The 16818-nt window shown below is 43.7% G+C and overlaps 1 protein-coding gene across 1 annotated transcript in view; it reads right to left on the bottom strand.

Moving 5' to 3' along the window:
* LOC125462951 (striatin-interacting protein 1) overlaps window positions 1-16818 on the bottom strand; it is a gene marked incomplete at its 5' end in the record, with an annotated part of 171669 nt that overhangs the window by 35304 nt on the left and 119547 nt on the right. Inside the window, one exon of the mRNA XM_059653204.1 lies at window positions 10600-10700. Within this exon, the coding sequence (XP_059509187.1) occupies window positions 10600-10700 (101 nt within the window). The remainder of the gene's footprint in view (window positions 1-10599; window positions 10701-16818) is intronic.

The following is a 16818-nucleotide window of genomic DNA, read 5'->3' as shown; positions in this document are numbered from 1 at the left end:
CATTATTCGACTGACGAATAGTCTCTCTAACTTCAAATAATGCAGGTCTTGCTCATGTTGACCTTGCCTAGCGCGCACCCTGTACGCTTCCGTCCATGTTTTTTTCTTCACCCTATGATCTGTACGTCCTTGCTTAGTGTGATCTGCCTGTACTGTTCGTAAACAAAACTTTTCACTGTACTTAGGTGCAGGCGAATAAATCAAATCAATCATTTTGTCAATGCTTTGCACACCTATTTAACCTATCAATATCTATTTGTAAACTGTTTTCAGTCCTCTCACAACCTGCCTTCCCGTCTATCTTTGTCTTGTCTGCAAATGTGGCTACTTCCTGCAAGTCATTAACATAATTGGACTGAGCCCTATGGAACCCCACTGATCACTGGTGCCGATCTGAAAAACAGCCCTATTAGCCAATTCTCTATCTGTACCATTATATCACCTCCCATAACGTGGGCTTGAGGTACCTTATCAAAAGCCTTCTAGAAGTTCAACACATCTACTAGTTCCCCTCTGTTCACTCTGGTTGAGACTTTCTTGAAAAACTTTAGTAAGTTAGTCAGGTATGATTTCACTTTCATAAAGACACGCATATACGGACAAATTGGGTTATGAGGCTATTAATTCCTTAATAATTGATTCCAATACTTTGTCAACAATAAACGTTAGGCTAATCACTTACATTTACCTACTTTTTGCATCCATCCCCTTTTGACTAGAGATGTTTGTTATATTGGTAGTTTTCTACAGTTCAACAATTTTTGACAAATTATAACCAACGCATCCATTGTCTAAGCCATCAGGACCTGTGGACACATCTGCCTTTAACCCCAAAGGTTTGTCTCATACTATTTCTCCAGTGATGGCTATGGTACTTAATTCTTCCCTGGATTCTTTATTATTAATGGGCTGTTTGAAATATCTTCCATCTTAAAGACTGATGCAAAATATCTGCTTAACTCTGCTGCTACTTTCTTCTCCCCTAAAATAGTGTCCCCAGTTCATTTTGTAAGGGGCCTATGTTCACACTGACCTCTCTCTTTCTTTTTATATATTTAAAGAAGTTCTTATTATCAATTTTAATATTCCTTGCTAGCATGCCCTTATAATTCATTTTCTATGCCTTTATTATCTTTTCAGTCCTCCTCAGTTGGATTCTGAATTTATTCCAGTCTTTGGGGCAATCACTGACATTGGCGTCATGCTTTTTCTTTCAATAGGCTTAATAAGCTCCTTAATCTCCGTGGTTAGCCATAGCTGATTTATCTTTCTCAGACTCTTTCCTGAATACTGGCTTGTATTTTTGCTGCGGGTCATAAATTACCTCCCTAAATGACTGCTGCTGCTTGCCTACTATCATTCCTGCTAACTTATCCACCCAGTTCACGCGAGATAACTTGATCTTCAGGTTTATTGTAATTGCCTTTATTCAAGTTAAACAGTTATTTCTGGCCCAATTTTCTCACTTTCAAATTGAATATTAAATTCTATCATGCTATGATCATTATATCCTAAGGAGATCAACATGAAGATTAAAGTCCCCTTTAACTGTCCTCTATTCTTTTTACATTCTCCTATTATTTGTTGATTTTGAGGCTGGTTTGTTGTTCTGCAGATGTTTTGTTACCGTGCTTGGTAACATCCTCAGTGCAACCTCTGATGAAGCATCGGTGTGTTTTCCCAACTGGTTTTTAAATTCTAGGATCCATTGGGATGGATTGCCTCACTTCTGGGTTTCCTCTGTAGTGGAATATATATGGGGTCGAATTCATTGTGTTTATTAATCACCTGCTTCGTGGAGTGCCATGCTTCCAGGAATTCTCATGCTTGTCTCTGCCGAGCCTGTCTCAGGATCTTGGTGTTGTCCCAGTCAAAGACGTGATTCTCCTTGTCCACGTGGATTGAGATGTGAGAGTATTGGTTGTTTCTTTTTGTATCCAGTTGGTGTTCATGTACTCTTGTTATTAGTTTCCCTCCTGTTTGTCCGATGTAGTGTTTAATGACACAGTTTGGTATTGAATGAAGCTGTAGATTTTTCTTTAAACCTCCTTTTAAAGTTTGGACAGTTCTTTGGGCCACACCATTGGATGACTGATGGCATTGATCTGCACTTACATTCCGAACACCTTTGACTTTAGGAAATATGTGTGCCCCTGCTGGAAACAATGACCCATTGTCTGTGACCAGCACCTCTGGAAGTCTATGTACTGCAAAAGATGTTCGCAACTTTTCAATCACTGTCCCTGTGTTTCCCAAATTTACTCCGTGCATGTCCCCAACTACTTTGAATGATTGTCTACAATGACTAACAAAAAGCACAACCCATGAAAGGAGCAGCACAGTCGATGTGTAACCAAGTCCAGGGTTTATCTTGGCATTCCCATGAATGTGGGGGAGCTGCTGATGGTGATTTTTATCCATGTTGGCACACTGGGCACTGCCCCACTAAAAGAGCTATATCAGCATCCAATCCTGGCCACCAACCATATCTTCTCACCAACATCTTCATTTAAGATACCCCTGGATGAGTCTGGCGACGACCTTTGCTTGGAAAAATCACTCTTATTCCCCATAATAATATGCTGTGTTCTATGGTGATCTGATCTTGCCATGTCCCGAAAGGTTGATTCTGGTTTGGTTATGGTCCTTTTACTTCCCCATATACATTGCTGTTTTAGTTTCACCAGGATGGAATCTTTCTGTGTCCACAGTCTGATACTATCGGCAGGGACTGGATGAGTATCCAGAAGGTTTAAAACCGGAACCGTCTCCTCTAGTGGCAACATAGCCAGTGGTGTGTTCACCAGTGGGAGGCAACACAAAGCATGTGCATTTGCCACTTGGTCTACTAGACAGTATTCCAACTTGTAATTGTACGTACTTAGAATAAGAGTACACCACTCAGTTGGACCTGAAACAATCAGCAGCATGGCCCTGCCCTTGTTACGTAGCCCTAGCAGACATTTGTGGTCTGTAACTATTACAAATTTACATTCCTAAAGGTATTGGTGGCACTTTCTCACACCAAAGATGACCATAAAACTTTCTTTCTCTATCTAGGTGTGTCTTAATTTGACATAAGCCAAAGTCCAGGAAGCATACGCTATCAGGTATTCCTCTCTCCTGGGCCACTAGCAACTCCCCCAATACGGTACTGGGAGGCATTGCATGTCAACACCACATCTTACTTGAGATCATAATGTGCCAACACCTTAGGTAACGATAGCTGCTTCTTTACTTCACTAAATACTGTATCCTGGTTTTGAGACCATTTCCATGTTGACCTTTTTCAACAGTAGATGTAAGGGTGCCAGAATGGAGGCCACGTTACAGATAAATTTTCCATAATAATTCACCATTCTGATGAAAGACCCGAGACCTCTTACAGATGTAGGAGCTGCGGCACCTTTAATCACCCTCACTTGATCTTCCAACGGGTGTAACCTGGTCTTGTTGATTCCGTAGCTCAAGCAGGTCACTTGGGGTCAGAGATAATGGGAACTGCAGATGTTGGAGAATCCAAGATAAAAAGTGTGAAGCTGGATGAACACAGCAGGCCAAGCAGCATCTCAGGAGCACAAGTGCTGATGTTTCAGGCCTAGACCCTAGATCAGAGACCCTCTCTGATGAAGGGTCTCGGTCACTTGGGGTGCCTGGAACACACGTTTTCCTCCCAATGCATACACCCGGCTTGGAGAAACATATAAATACTACATCCAAGTTCTCCAAATGCTTTTTATTGGTCTTCCTGGTTATTAACACGTCATCCAAATAAATGGTGACCTGGACAGATCTTATAAAGGGCTCTTCATTGTTCGTCCACTGGAAAATGGCACAGACTGATGATACCCCAAATGGCAGTCCGGTATATTGGCACAAACCTTTAAGAATATTAATTTAGCATACTTCTCAGAATCTTCATCTAATTGCAATTGCTGGTATGCATGGTTCATGGTCCATGTGAAAGACAGTAATCACCCTGCCCACTTTGAATACAAGTCCTCTATGCGAGGGACTGGGTATTTATCCAGCTGCGAAAAGCAATTTACTGCTTGTCTGAAATCCCTACAAAGGTGATCTGTTTGGCTCCAAATTGGTATGACTGGTGCCCATTCTCAAACTGTATGCGTTTGATGATTCCTTTGCTTGTCAGCCTTCTAGTGTATGCCTCTACTTTTGTGCATAAGGCAAATGACATTGGGGGGCCCTGGCAGAATCGTGGAATTGATTCTTGATCAACATGTAAGGTGGCTTTGGCCCTTTTGATAACCTCTAGACTTTTCTGGAATAACTTTCGGGTATCTAGTTAGGGCTTCACTCAAACAGCTAGTTTCTCATCAAAAAATGTTGAGCCAATCAAGGTGAATCTTTCTCAATCAATTCTGCCCCATCAAGCTTGTGCTCCAGCCCTTTATTACAATCAGTGCTAACTGAAACGGATGCTTCTCATAAGAAACCGGAACCAAATTTGTACCCTTAATCTGTAGGGGCTCCTGGGTATAGGGTTTCAGCCTGGCAGAGGTCATATGCAAACTTAAGGGTTGGAGTCCGGAGCGAAAACTTGGTAAAGACCGGGTCTGCAATCACTGACACATTCGAACTGGGTGACCGTTTAATGTTTGCTTTGTTTCATTCTCATTTGGATATTGCTAAGCAATTTAACTGTTCCAAACAGTTGTGGGTAAGCTTTCCAGGGAGTGCACTCTCTTGGATACTGATGTGAATTCCCTTACTCAGTTTAGGCCTAATGGGACTCTCTTGCTGTCTCGCGTCTTCATACCAGCAGCAACAATGGCTTGCCAGCACAGATCTTGAAAATTTCAGGTTCTGCTTTGGGCTGACCTAGAGTTTCTGCGTTCAGAATATGTCCTGATTAAGGCTATGCAATTGCCTTCTCTCAAGTGGTGCCCTCCAAGCTCAGTTGGCCTGGCAAGGGTGTCCTGTACCCTGTAACTCATAAGCTCCACTTGCTGCAATCTCTAATGACAAAGCTGGTTGTAGTGTCTGAAATCCAGTTGGGCTTCAGCTAGCGGGTGCTTTTGGTCACATCATTAATCTCACATCCCAAACTGATTCTCAGCATCTCACTTAAGGTTAAACCAGGATCACACATATCTGTCAGTCAACTTAACCTTGTCAAAAATCCTGATACGTATTCCCCTGGTTCTCAAACTGCCAAGTAAAACCAAAAGCGGCTTAGGATCATAATATTCCTCAGCTAAATCTGTCAACTTTTGAAAAGTTTTACTATCTAGCGCCTTAGAGAAAGCCAGGCTTCTAATAACTGAAAAAGGACAGGTCCATAGGTTGTCAGGAGAATTACTCATTAGTTTGCATCTGCCCCAATGTCACTTGTCCGGAAAAAAATAAGTCATTTTTTCCACATACTAGCCCAGTCTTCAATGGCAGGATTGAATGAGTCGAGCTTCGCAAATAGTGTATGCAAAGTAGGATGTTGCTGTTAGCAAATTTAGATAGAGTTACAAAATGTAGAAGACAATTTATTGAAAATTCATGTTTGAAGGTTTTGGCAGAATAGCAAAGACCGAATAGAGTGGCCTTACAACCAAATTTATAATTATGGTAATTTTGCATATCCAAGAAACCTACGGACATACACTTGAGATTTGAGATTTTTAAAAACAATCAATTCACAGCCTACATGCACAGAATTTCACAAAATGCACATGCTGAGTCGTTGCTCAGATACAAGATAACAGAATCCCCACAGATTAGCAAGAAGTCTTTCTAACTGTGCTATTTCCAGTAAGGGTGGCGCAGAAAGATGAGAGGTGTCTGTAAATTTTATTCAGAGAAAGTGTAGCTAATAATAGTTTGATAAAAATGAGTAAGAATATATTAGATTAACTTTCTTCTGAGATTTGATTCCACAGTACTAACAGCATAACTAACATTATTTATATGGCAATTTTCATGTTGCGATTGTTCCATTATATTAAATTATTCAACTATTCTTTCATGTGCAGCATTCTAGCTTAGTTTGGCACTTACTTCTTGTGTGTTAATAATTATTTTCAACAGTGATTGATGAGTAAAATTTGATAACTTTCCCTCCCAATCATAAGAATGACAAAGAGGGTGATGTAGTCTTGATAATGCCACTTAATAATCCAAAGACCCAGGCTAATGATTGGAGTTTGCAGGCTCAAATCCCACACTTCAGCAGAAGTTTAGAACTCAAGACATCTGGAAATTAAAACTATTCTCAGGTGATAACTGACACTGCCAACTGATTGCTGTAAAAACCTATCGGGTTCACCAATGAATTTTAGGGTTGGAAATTTGTCATACTTACCTGTTCTGGCCTCCATGTGATTCTAGATCCACAGCAGTGTGGTTGACTCGTAACTGCCTGCTGAAAAGCCCTAACAAGTCACTGAATTCAACAGCAATTGATAGCAAATATGGCCCTGCAGGCGATACCAAAATATTCATGAAAAAAGAAGAAAATATATAAATAAATGCAGGGGCTTAAATTATACCTCAGCAATGAGGTCTTTATGGGGTATCAATGGACCATATTTATGCGTCACTTATTTTTACTGCCTCAGCTAGGAAAACATGGATTAATGCTTGACATTTAAAATGTGCTCTCAAAAAAGAGAATATTTATGATTGAAGTGGGTTTGGTGCATTCACGTATCACCTCCATGAAATAGTGTAACACGTTATCACTCATTAATTCTACACAAATTACCTACTTTAACCCAGTAGTCAAGGAAGTGTGAATGTGGTGCACTTGCAAACGGCATTTGATAAACAGCAACATTGAAAGCTATGACACAAAATAAGAGTTAACGGTGCAAGGCATAATATATTAGAATGAACAGTTGTATGGGTAGCTAACAGGAAACAGTCAACTGGGGTAATAAAGTGTGAAGCTGGATGAACACAGCAGGCCAAACAGCACCTCAGGAGCACAAAAGCTGACGTTTCGGGCCTAGACCCTTCATCAGAGAGGGGGATGTGGTGAGGGTTCTGGAATAAATAGGGAGAGAGGGGGAGGCGGACCGAAGATGGAGAGAAAAGAAGATAGGTGGAGAGGAGAGTATAGGTGGGGAGGCAGGGAGGGGATAGGTCAGTCCAGGGAAGACGGACAGGTCAAGGAGGTGGGATGAGGTTAGTAGGCAGGAGATGGAGGTGCTGCTTGGGGTGGGAGGAAGGGGTGGGTGAGAGCAAGAACAGGTTAGGGAGGCAGAGACAGGTTGGACTGGTTTTGGGATGCAGTGGGTGGAGGGGAAGAGCTGGGCTGGTTGAGTGGTGCAGTGGGGGAAGGGGACGAACTGGGCTGGTTTTGGGATGCGGTGGGGGAAGGGGAGATTTTGAAGCTGGTGAAGTCCACATTGATACCATTGGGCAGCAGGGTTCCCAAGTGGAATATGAGTTGCTGTTCCTGCAACCTTCGGGTGGCATCATTGTGGCACTGCAGGAGGCCCATGATGGACATGTCATCTAAAGAATGGGAGGGGGAGTGGAAATGGTTTGCGACTGGGAGGTGCAGTTGTTTGTTGCGAACTGAGCGGAGGTGTTCTGCAAAGCGGTCCCCAAGCCTGCGCTTGGTTTCCCCAACGTAGAGGAAGCTGCACCGGGTACAGTGGATGCAGTATACCACATTGGCAGATGTGCAGGTGAACCTCTGCTTGATATGGAAAGTCATCTTGGGGCCTGGGATGGGGGTGAGGGAGGAGGTGTAGGGGCAGGTGTAGCATTTCCTGCAGTTGCAGGGGAAGGTGCCGGGTGTGGTGGGGTTGGAGGGCAGTGTGGAGCGAACAAGGGAGTCACGGAGAGAGTGGTCTCTCCGGAAAGCAGACAAGGGCGAGGATTGAAAAATGTCTTGGGTGGTGGGGTCGGATTGTAGATGGCGGAAGTGTCAGAGGATGATGCGTTGTCTTCGGAGGTTGGGGGGGGTGGTGTGTGAGAACGAGGGGGATCCTCTTTGGGCAGCTGTGGCGGGGGCGGGGTGTGAGGGATGTGTTGCGGGAAATGCGGGAGACGGGGTCAAGGGCATTCTCGACCGCTGTTGCGGTCCTTAAAGAACTTGGACATCTGGGATGTACGGGAGTGGAATGCCTCATCGTGGGAGCAGATGCGGAGGAATTGGGAATAGGGGATGGAATTTTTGCAGGAGGGTGGGTGGGAGGTGGTGTATTCTAGGTAGCTGTGGGAGTCGGTGGGCTTGAAATGGACATCAGTTACAAGCTGGTTGCCTGAGATGGAGACTGAGAGGTCCAGGAAGGTGAGGGATGTGCTGGAGATGGCCCAGGTGAACTGAAGGTTGGGGTGGAAGGTGTTGGTGAAGCGGATGAACTGTTCGAGCTCCTCTTGGGAGCAAGAGGCGGCGCCGATACAGTCATCAATGTAACAGAGGAAGAGGTGGGGTTTGGGGCCTGTGCAGGTGCGGAAGAGGGACTGTTCTCACATGGGCCCAAGCTATGCCTGCCTCTTTGTAGGTTACATGGAACAGTCCCTCTTCCGCACCTACACAGGCCCCAAACCCCACCTCTTCCTCTGTTACATTGATGACTGTATCGGCGCCGCCTCTTGCTCCCCAGAGGAACTCGAACAGTTCATCCGCTTCACCAACACCTTCCACCCCAACCTTCAGTTCACCTGGGCCATCTCCAGCACATCCCTCACCTTCCTGGACCTCTCAGTCTCCATCTCAGGCAACCAGCTTGTAACTGATGTCCATTTCAAGCCCACCGACTCCCACAGCTACCTAGAATACACCACCTCCCACCCACCCTCCTGCAAAAATTCCATCCCCTATTCCCAATTCCTCCACATCTGCTCCCACAATGAGGCATTCCACTCCCGCACATCCCAGATGTCCAAGTTCTTCAAGGACCGCAACTTTCCCCCCACAGTGGTCGAGAATGCCCTTGACCGCGTCTCCTGCATTTCCCGCAACACATCCCTCACACCACGCCCCCGCCACAACCGCCCAAATAGGATCCCTCTCGTTCTCACACACCACACCACCAACCTCCGGATACAACGCATCATCCTCCAACACTTCCGCCATCTACAATCCGACCCCACCACCCAAGACATTTTTCCATCCCCACCCTTGTCTGCCTTCCGGAGAGACCACTCTCTCCGTGACTCCCTTGTTCGCTCCACACTGCCCTACAACCCCACCACACCCGGCACCTTCCCCTGCAACCGCAGGAAATGCTGCACTTGCCCCCACACCTCCTCCCTTACCCCTACCCCAGGCCCCAAGATTACTTTCCATATCAAGCAGAGGTTCACCTGCACATCTGCCAATGTGGTACACTGCATCCACTGTACCCGGTGTGGCTTCCTCTACATTGGGAAAACCAAGAGGAGGCTTGGGGACCGCTTTGCAGAACACCTCCGCTCGGTTCGCAATAAACAATTGCGCCTCCCAGTCGCAAACCAATTCCACTCCCCCTCCCATTCTTTAGCTGACATGTCCATCATGGGCCTCCTGCAGTGCCACAATGATGCCACCTGAAGGTTGCAGGAACAGCAACTCATATTCTGCTTGGGAACCCTGCAGCCCAATGGTATCAATGTGGACTTCACCAGCTTCAAAATCTCCCCTCCCCCACCGCATCCCAAAACCAGCCCAGTTCGTCCCCTCCCCCCACTGCACCACACAACCAGCCCAGCTCTTCCCCTCCACCCACTGCATCCCAAAACCAGTCCAACCTGTCTCTGCCTCCCTAACCTGTTCTTCCTCTCACCCATCCCTTCCTCCCATCCCAAGCAGCACCTCCATCTCCTATGTACTAACCTCATCCCACCTCCTTGATCTGTCCGTCTTCCCTGGACTGACCTATCCCCTCCCTACCTATACTCTCCTCTCCACCTATCTTCTTTTCTCTCCATCTTCGGTCCGCCTCCCCCTCTCTCCCTATTTATTCCAGAACCCTCACCCCATCCCCCTCTCTGATGAAGGGTCTGGGCCCGAAACGTCAGCTTTTGTGCTCCTGAGATGCTGCTGGGCCTGCTGTGTTCATTCAGCCTCACATTTTATTATCTAGGACTCTGGTCAGGCTGTGTTAGGAATATTGATAGCAGTTCTAAGCCTCATGTCGAAGGAAGGTTGGTGGGGGGGAAATGAAGACCTAATTGAAACTTGCAAAATATTGAGAGGCCTGCAAAGCGTGGGTGTAGAGAAGATGTTTCAATTAGTAGGAGAGACTGAGAACCAAGAGCACAGGCTCAAAGCGAAGGGGCAACCCTTTAGAACAGACATGAGGAAGGAGTTGTTCAGTCTGAGAGGGTGGTTAATCTGTGGAACTCTCTCTTGCGAAGAGCTGTGGAGGCAAAGTCATTATGCGTATTTAAGACAGAGGAGAGGCAATGGCCGAGTAGTATTGTCACTGGGCTGTTAATCCTTAAGTTTCGACGTTAGAGAGGTCATTCTTTCTGTTCTGACACACTCATGTAGACAACTGAGAAAGCATTGTAGCAAACCACATGGGCAGAAATGTTTGATCCCTGTGCAATGTACTTATTATGCAACAAGTTTAAAACTGTTCCCACTATCAGAAGGACTGAATACCATACACCACGTAAATACAGAAATGAATTCAGGACCCTCACCTGTTCTTTGCTGTAATGTACGACATGATGTTTTGATTGAAAAACTTTAAAATAAGTGGAATGCAATTGGCAAAAACCAGGTGCTGTGCCATGTATTCAAACTGCAGGACAAGAAAAGAGAATAAAGTTTAATATCGTAGCAATTCTGCCAAGGAAAACAACCCTTTAAGCACACTAATTTTCATAGCTTCCTTGTAGCTTCACCTCAAAAATGATTCCAACAAATACCCTGCATGAAGTCAGACTGGCTGTAGTATAATCATTTAGTCTATTCCTCATTAATCTGTGCCTTTTCAAGAAACAATGAATCCTTTTACCTCAACATCTGTCCACAACCAAGGATGTATTAATGACCTATAACTGTAGTATTTTCTGAATAAAGGTACAACATTTGCAGACCTCCAATCTTCTGGTACCTCGCTTGTATTGAGTGAGGTTTGGAAAATATTGCTCAGAGCATTTACATTTTCTCCCCGGCTTCCTACATCAGCCGAGGATACAATTTATTCAGTCCTGATTTATCCACCTTCAAGGAGGTCATTCCTTATGGTAGATGTATTCTTATGATGCCTTTTTAATAGTTCAGACTCCTCTCCCTAAACAGAATGTCCACATTAGGTTGCACAGTGGTTAGAACTGCTGCCACACAGCACCAGGGACCTGGGTTCAATTCCAGCCTTGGACGACCGTGTAGAGTTTGCACATTCTCCCTGTTGGTTTCTAATGAGTACTCAGATTTCCTCCCACAGTCTAACAATGTGCAGGCTTTAGCCATGGTAAATGCAGGATTACAAGGAAAGGGTGGTGGGTGCCTGAAATGCATTGCCAGCAGAAGTGGTAGAGATGGGCATGATAGTGTCATTTAACATGTACCTGGAGATACATGAATGGGCAGGCAGCAGAGGGGATATGGATCCTTGGAAAATAGGCGACAGGTTTAGAGACAGGATCTGGATCGGTGCAGGCTTAAAGTGCCAAACAGCCTGTTCCTGTGCTGTAATTTTCTTTGTTTTTTGATGAGGAATAGGATGCTTTTTGAAGGGCTGCGCAGACTTGATTGGTTGAATGGCCTCTTTCTGCACTATAAGGATTCTGTGATGCTATTACCCCTCTGTATCATCTTTGTATTGTCTTCAACTATATTGAAAATCAGCAGGGAAGTTAACCTGTGTCTTGGCATATATTTATTTAACATTAATTAATAATATACTAGTTGGTCATTTTCATCGTGTCACGCATGCTTGCCGTGAGCAAATCAGTTGCTGCAATTTCTATTACTCATCCCAATTAAGCTGTTAGCATTCGGTAAATTAAAGGGAAGTGGTGATGCAAGTGATAATGCTATTGGATGACTAATTCACAATGCCAAGTTCATGTTCTGGGAACTTGTGTTCAAATTTCATCATGGTAAATGGTAAAATTTGAATGTAATAAAAGATAATGGATAAAAAGCTAGTCTAATGGTGGCCATGAAACCGTTGTCAATTGCCATAAAAAGCCATCTAGTTCATTAATGTCACTTAGAGGAAGAGATCTGTTGTCCTTGACTGGTCCGGTCTACAGCAATGTGGATGAATCTTAAGCGCTCTCTTGGCAATTAGGGACGGGCAATAAATTATGACCCAGTCCCATAAAATTTGTGTCATAATAGGCATAGCAGGGTCCCTTTTTAAAGGGTACAAGTTGCATTTTTACAATAATTGACCAATTTTCATGGCTATTTTTCTGGTACGATTTCAATAGTTTAACTTCATAATGTGCAACTGTGATACCTGAACTGATGGCTCTAGGTTTCAGCTCCTTAATGCAGTTACGTGGTTTTACAGACTGGGTGTGGCGTTTAAGATTGAAGAGATAACATTAAATCTTATAAAATCATTAGTAAGGTTTCAGTTAGGTGGAGATTTGAACACGTAAGCTGAAGCAAAAAAAATGTCAGGAAGAGTACACAGAAGAAAGAAATTCACTATGAGTCCAGAGATGTAGAGTTTTAGTCATGAGGTCAGAGCAGACAAACTGAGATCACTTCTTTGTAGCACAGAAAGTGAAATCAAGCTTGCTAGAGGCATTCAAAATTATGAAGGGGGAAGGTGGGGAAAAAAAAGGATTGCAAAGGGTGGGGATAAGTGTCTTCAGGTGCGGCACTGGTGCTGCAAGAAGACAGTAGGACTGCAAAGTGCCTTCAAAACAGATAGGAGGTCTTCAAAGGAGGTTGAAAAGAAAGGGACTTCAAAGTAAGTGAAACAGTTTTCAATTTTTCAATGAAAGACTGGTGAATACTATTGTAAAGAACACAAAATGCATTAGACAATTTAACACTGAACAGTTTTATTTCACAAATATTTGCATGTGTGTGTGAACACAAGTGTTTGATATATTGTGAATGACTTGAGTTGCAATGAATGTATTACAGGTAATCATAAATAGCTCTGTTGTGAACTCATCAGTTTGTAACAAGTGTAAGGGATGATGGCTTTCTGTGTTGAAGTGCACACCAATTATTTTAAAAATTTTGTTACTCACTTATGCCTGTTGTCTCATGCCAGTTTAATCAGTATGGCATACACTAAATTACTGCTGTCTGGTGTACTGTGGTTAATGAGGTTATTATGATTATTGAAGATATTAATTATTATTAATTTCTGGAAAAAATTCTGAGACAATATTAATCTCCAGTCAGAGAGGCAAGGATTAATCAAAGATATTCATCATGGCTTTGTAACGGGGAAGAACACATCTAACAAATTTGTTTGAATTTTTCACGGTTGTGATTGGATGCATTGATGAAGCAAATGCAGTTGACGTTGTCCACATGGACTACAGTAAGACGTGTGGCATGGTTTCGCATAGCAGGTTGGTCAAGAATCTATACTTTGAATCTGTCTCCACAATGGAAGATACAAATAACCCTCCTTAAATATCAGGTTCAGAGGATCAAGCACAAAGGAGGAACTGAAGGAAATCCTTCTGCGTCAGAAAACGGTATTGCGGAAGTTGACGGGAATTAAAACCGGATAAGTCCCCAGGGCCACATGCTCTATAATACAGGGTGCTGAAGGAAGTGGCCCTAGAAATAGTGGAAGCATTGGGGATCATTTTCCAGCATTCCGTAGATTCTGGAAGAGATCCAATAGACTGGAGGGTAGCTAATGTAACCCCACACTTTAAAAAAAGGAAGGTGAGAGAAAATGGGGAATTATTGGCTGATTAGTCTGACATCAGTGGTGGGGAAACTGCTACAGTCAGCAATTAAGGATGCAATAACTGAGCAGTCGGACGCTGTGATAGAATTGGCTAAGTTAGCACACATTCATTAAAGGCAAATCATGTTTAACATATCTTGGATTTTTTGAGGATGTGACCAGTAGATTGGACAAGGGTGAATCAAGTAGGTTTTGTATCTGGGCTTTCAAAAATCTTTTAACAAGGTTCACACAAGAGATCAGTAAACAAAATTCAAACTCATGGTATCGGAGATAATGTACTGACATGGATAGAGAACTGGCTGGCAGACAGTGACAAGTGGGGTACCACAGAGATCAGTGCTGAGACCTTGCCAGTTCATTGTATACATTAACGATTTGGTTAAGGAATTAGAACATAGAACATAGAGAAGTACAGCACAGTACAGGCCCTTCGGCCCACGATGTTGTGCCATGGATTAATCCTAATGTAAAAATTCGCAGATGACTTTAAGTTGGGTGGCAGTGTGTGCTATGAGGAGGATGCTAAGAAGTTGTAGGGTGACTTGGACAGACGGGCTGAGTGGGAAAATACTTGGCAAATGCAATATAATGTCGAAAAATGTGAGGTGGCAAAACCAGGAAGGCAGATCATCTGCATTGTGGCAGTTTAGGAAAAGGACAGGTAGAAGGAGACCCGGGTGTCATGGCCGAAAAGTCTCTAAAGCAGTGCAGCAGGCAGTGAGGAAAGCTAATGGCAGGCTGTCCTTCATAGCAAGAGGATTTCAGTACTGGAGTCGGGATGTCTTCCTGCAGTTATACAGGGCTTCAGTCAGGCCACAACTTGCGTATTGTGCGCAGTTTTGGTCTCCTATTCTGAGGAAGGATATTCTTGCTGATGAGAGAGTCCCGCGAAGGAACATTAAACAGATTTCTGGGATGGCAGGACTCACATATGAGGAAAGAAGGGATCAACTGAGCTTGTACTCACTGGAATTTAGAAGAATATGGGGGAAAGACATAGATATATTAAAAATTCTGACAGGACTGGACAGGCTAGATACTGGAAGAATGTTCCCGATGTTGGGGGAGTCCAGAATGAGGGGTCACAGTCCACGAATAAGGAATAAGTCATTCAGGGCTGAGATGAAGAAGAATTTCTTCACTGAGTTGTAAACCTGTGGAATTCTCTACCACAGAAAGCTGTTGGGGCCAGGTCATTTGACATATTCAAGGAGGAGTGGTAGGACTTAGTGGTAGGTGGGGGGTGGGGGTTCATGGTCAAAGAATGCTTTTGTGCCCCGGAAGCCTCTGTCCAGTGGCATACCATGCAGTTTAGCGCTGGGTCCTTTGGTATTTGTGTACATTAACATTCAAGACAGTAATGATCAACGAGTTAGCGGAGGAAAGAAAAATTGACAGTGTGGCAAATATTGAGGAGGTAAGCCTTAGACCACAGGATGATGAGCTGAGAAGAATCAAATGGAACTCTCATGAAAAGTGAGGTGTGACAGATTTTGAGAGGGCTCACAAGACAAAGAAGTACATGTTGAATGGTAGGATCCTAGAAGTATACAGTATCAGTGAAACCTTGACGTGCACGTCCATGGAGCCTTGAAGATGGCAGGGTAGGTAGAAAAGTCGGTTACGGCAGTGTTTGGGATACTTGCCTTTATTATAAAGGCGTTGAATAAAAGGGCCAGGAGGTTACGATGGATCCGTACATAACATTAGGCAGATCATAGCTGAATTACTGATCTGCACGCAGCAGGAAGGATATGATTGCACTAGACAGAGTACAAAACAGATTCACCAGAATGTTGCCTGGGCTGGAGCAATTTGACTAGATAGGCTGGGATTGTTTTCCATAGAGCAGAAAAGGTTGAGAATGAATACTCAATCAAGTGTACAAAGTTCTGAGTGACACAGGCAGGCACATATCCCCTCAGTAGAAAGGGAGGCAATGGCCCACTTGTATTATCATTGGAACGTTAATCCAGAGACTGAAGTAATACTCTGGTGGCCAAGGTGCAATCCCATCATAGGCAATGGTGGAATTTGAATTCAGTTAATAAAAAAACTGGAATTAAAAGTCTAATGACGACCACGAACCACTGCTGATTGTGGGGGAAAATCCACCTGGTTCACTGGTGTCAATTACGGGAGGAAACTGCCGTCTTCACCCGGTTTAGCCTACATGTGACTCCAGACCCACAGCACTGTGGTTGACTCTTAACTGCTCTCTGGGCAATTAGGGATGGGCAACAAATGCTGGTCTAGCCAGTGATGCCCACATCCTATGAATGAATAATAAAAGAAAGGGTCAATAACTAGGGGGAAAAGTTTAAAGGTAAGGAGGACGTTTAGAGCGAATTTTAGGAAAACATTTTTCATCCAGAGGATTGTGTGTATCTGGAACTCATTGCCTCAAAGCGTGATGGAGGCAGAGCCTTCAGGGCATTTAAGAACTACGGAGATGAATACTTGAAACACCCAGTATACACTACGGGCCAAATACTGGAAATAGGATTAGAATAGATAGATGCCTGATGATCAATATAGCCACAAAGGCTGAATGGACTCCATCCAGGTTATACAAGCTCTGGAACTCCATTAATCAATTCTAGATTCTATTTTTGTTTGAAACAAACATCCCATATATCAACAAAATACAGAAGGTAATGTTACATGTGATTGCACCACCTAAAGATGAAGTTAAGGAAAATGAAAAAGGAGCCTCAAAAACTAAGAGGAACCCCCAACCAAAAAATAAATCATAGAGCATAGAGTATTACAGCGCAGTACAGGCCTCTCAGCCCTTGATGTTGCGCCGACATGTAAAACCAAAGAAAGCCCATCTAACCTAAACTATTCCATTATCATCCATACGTTTATCCAATGAATCACAATACGAGTCTTTCAGAAAAGAATATTTTTGATTTCCAACAGCAGAGTTGCAAATAGCTTCAAAACCTCTAGGCTGGAAGCAAAAATGATCTGCACAGACCCCACTCCTCATCAGTACTTGCTCACTGTC

This window comes from Stegostoma tigrinum, chromosome 21 (assembly GCF_030684315.1).
Source record: "Stegostoma tigrinum isolate sSteTig4 chromosome 21, sSteTig4.hap1, whole genome shotgun sequence".
Taxonomy (NCBI): domain Eukaryota; kingdom Metazoa; phylum Chordata; class Chondrichthyes; order Orectolobiformes; family Stegostomatidae; genus Stegostoma; species Stegostoma tigrinum.
This window is presented reverse-complemented; position numbering and strand designations above follow the sequence as displayed.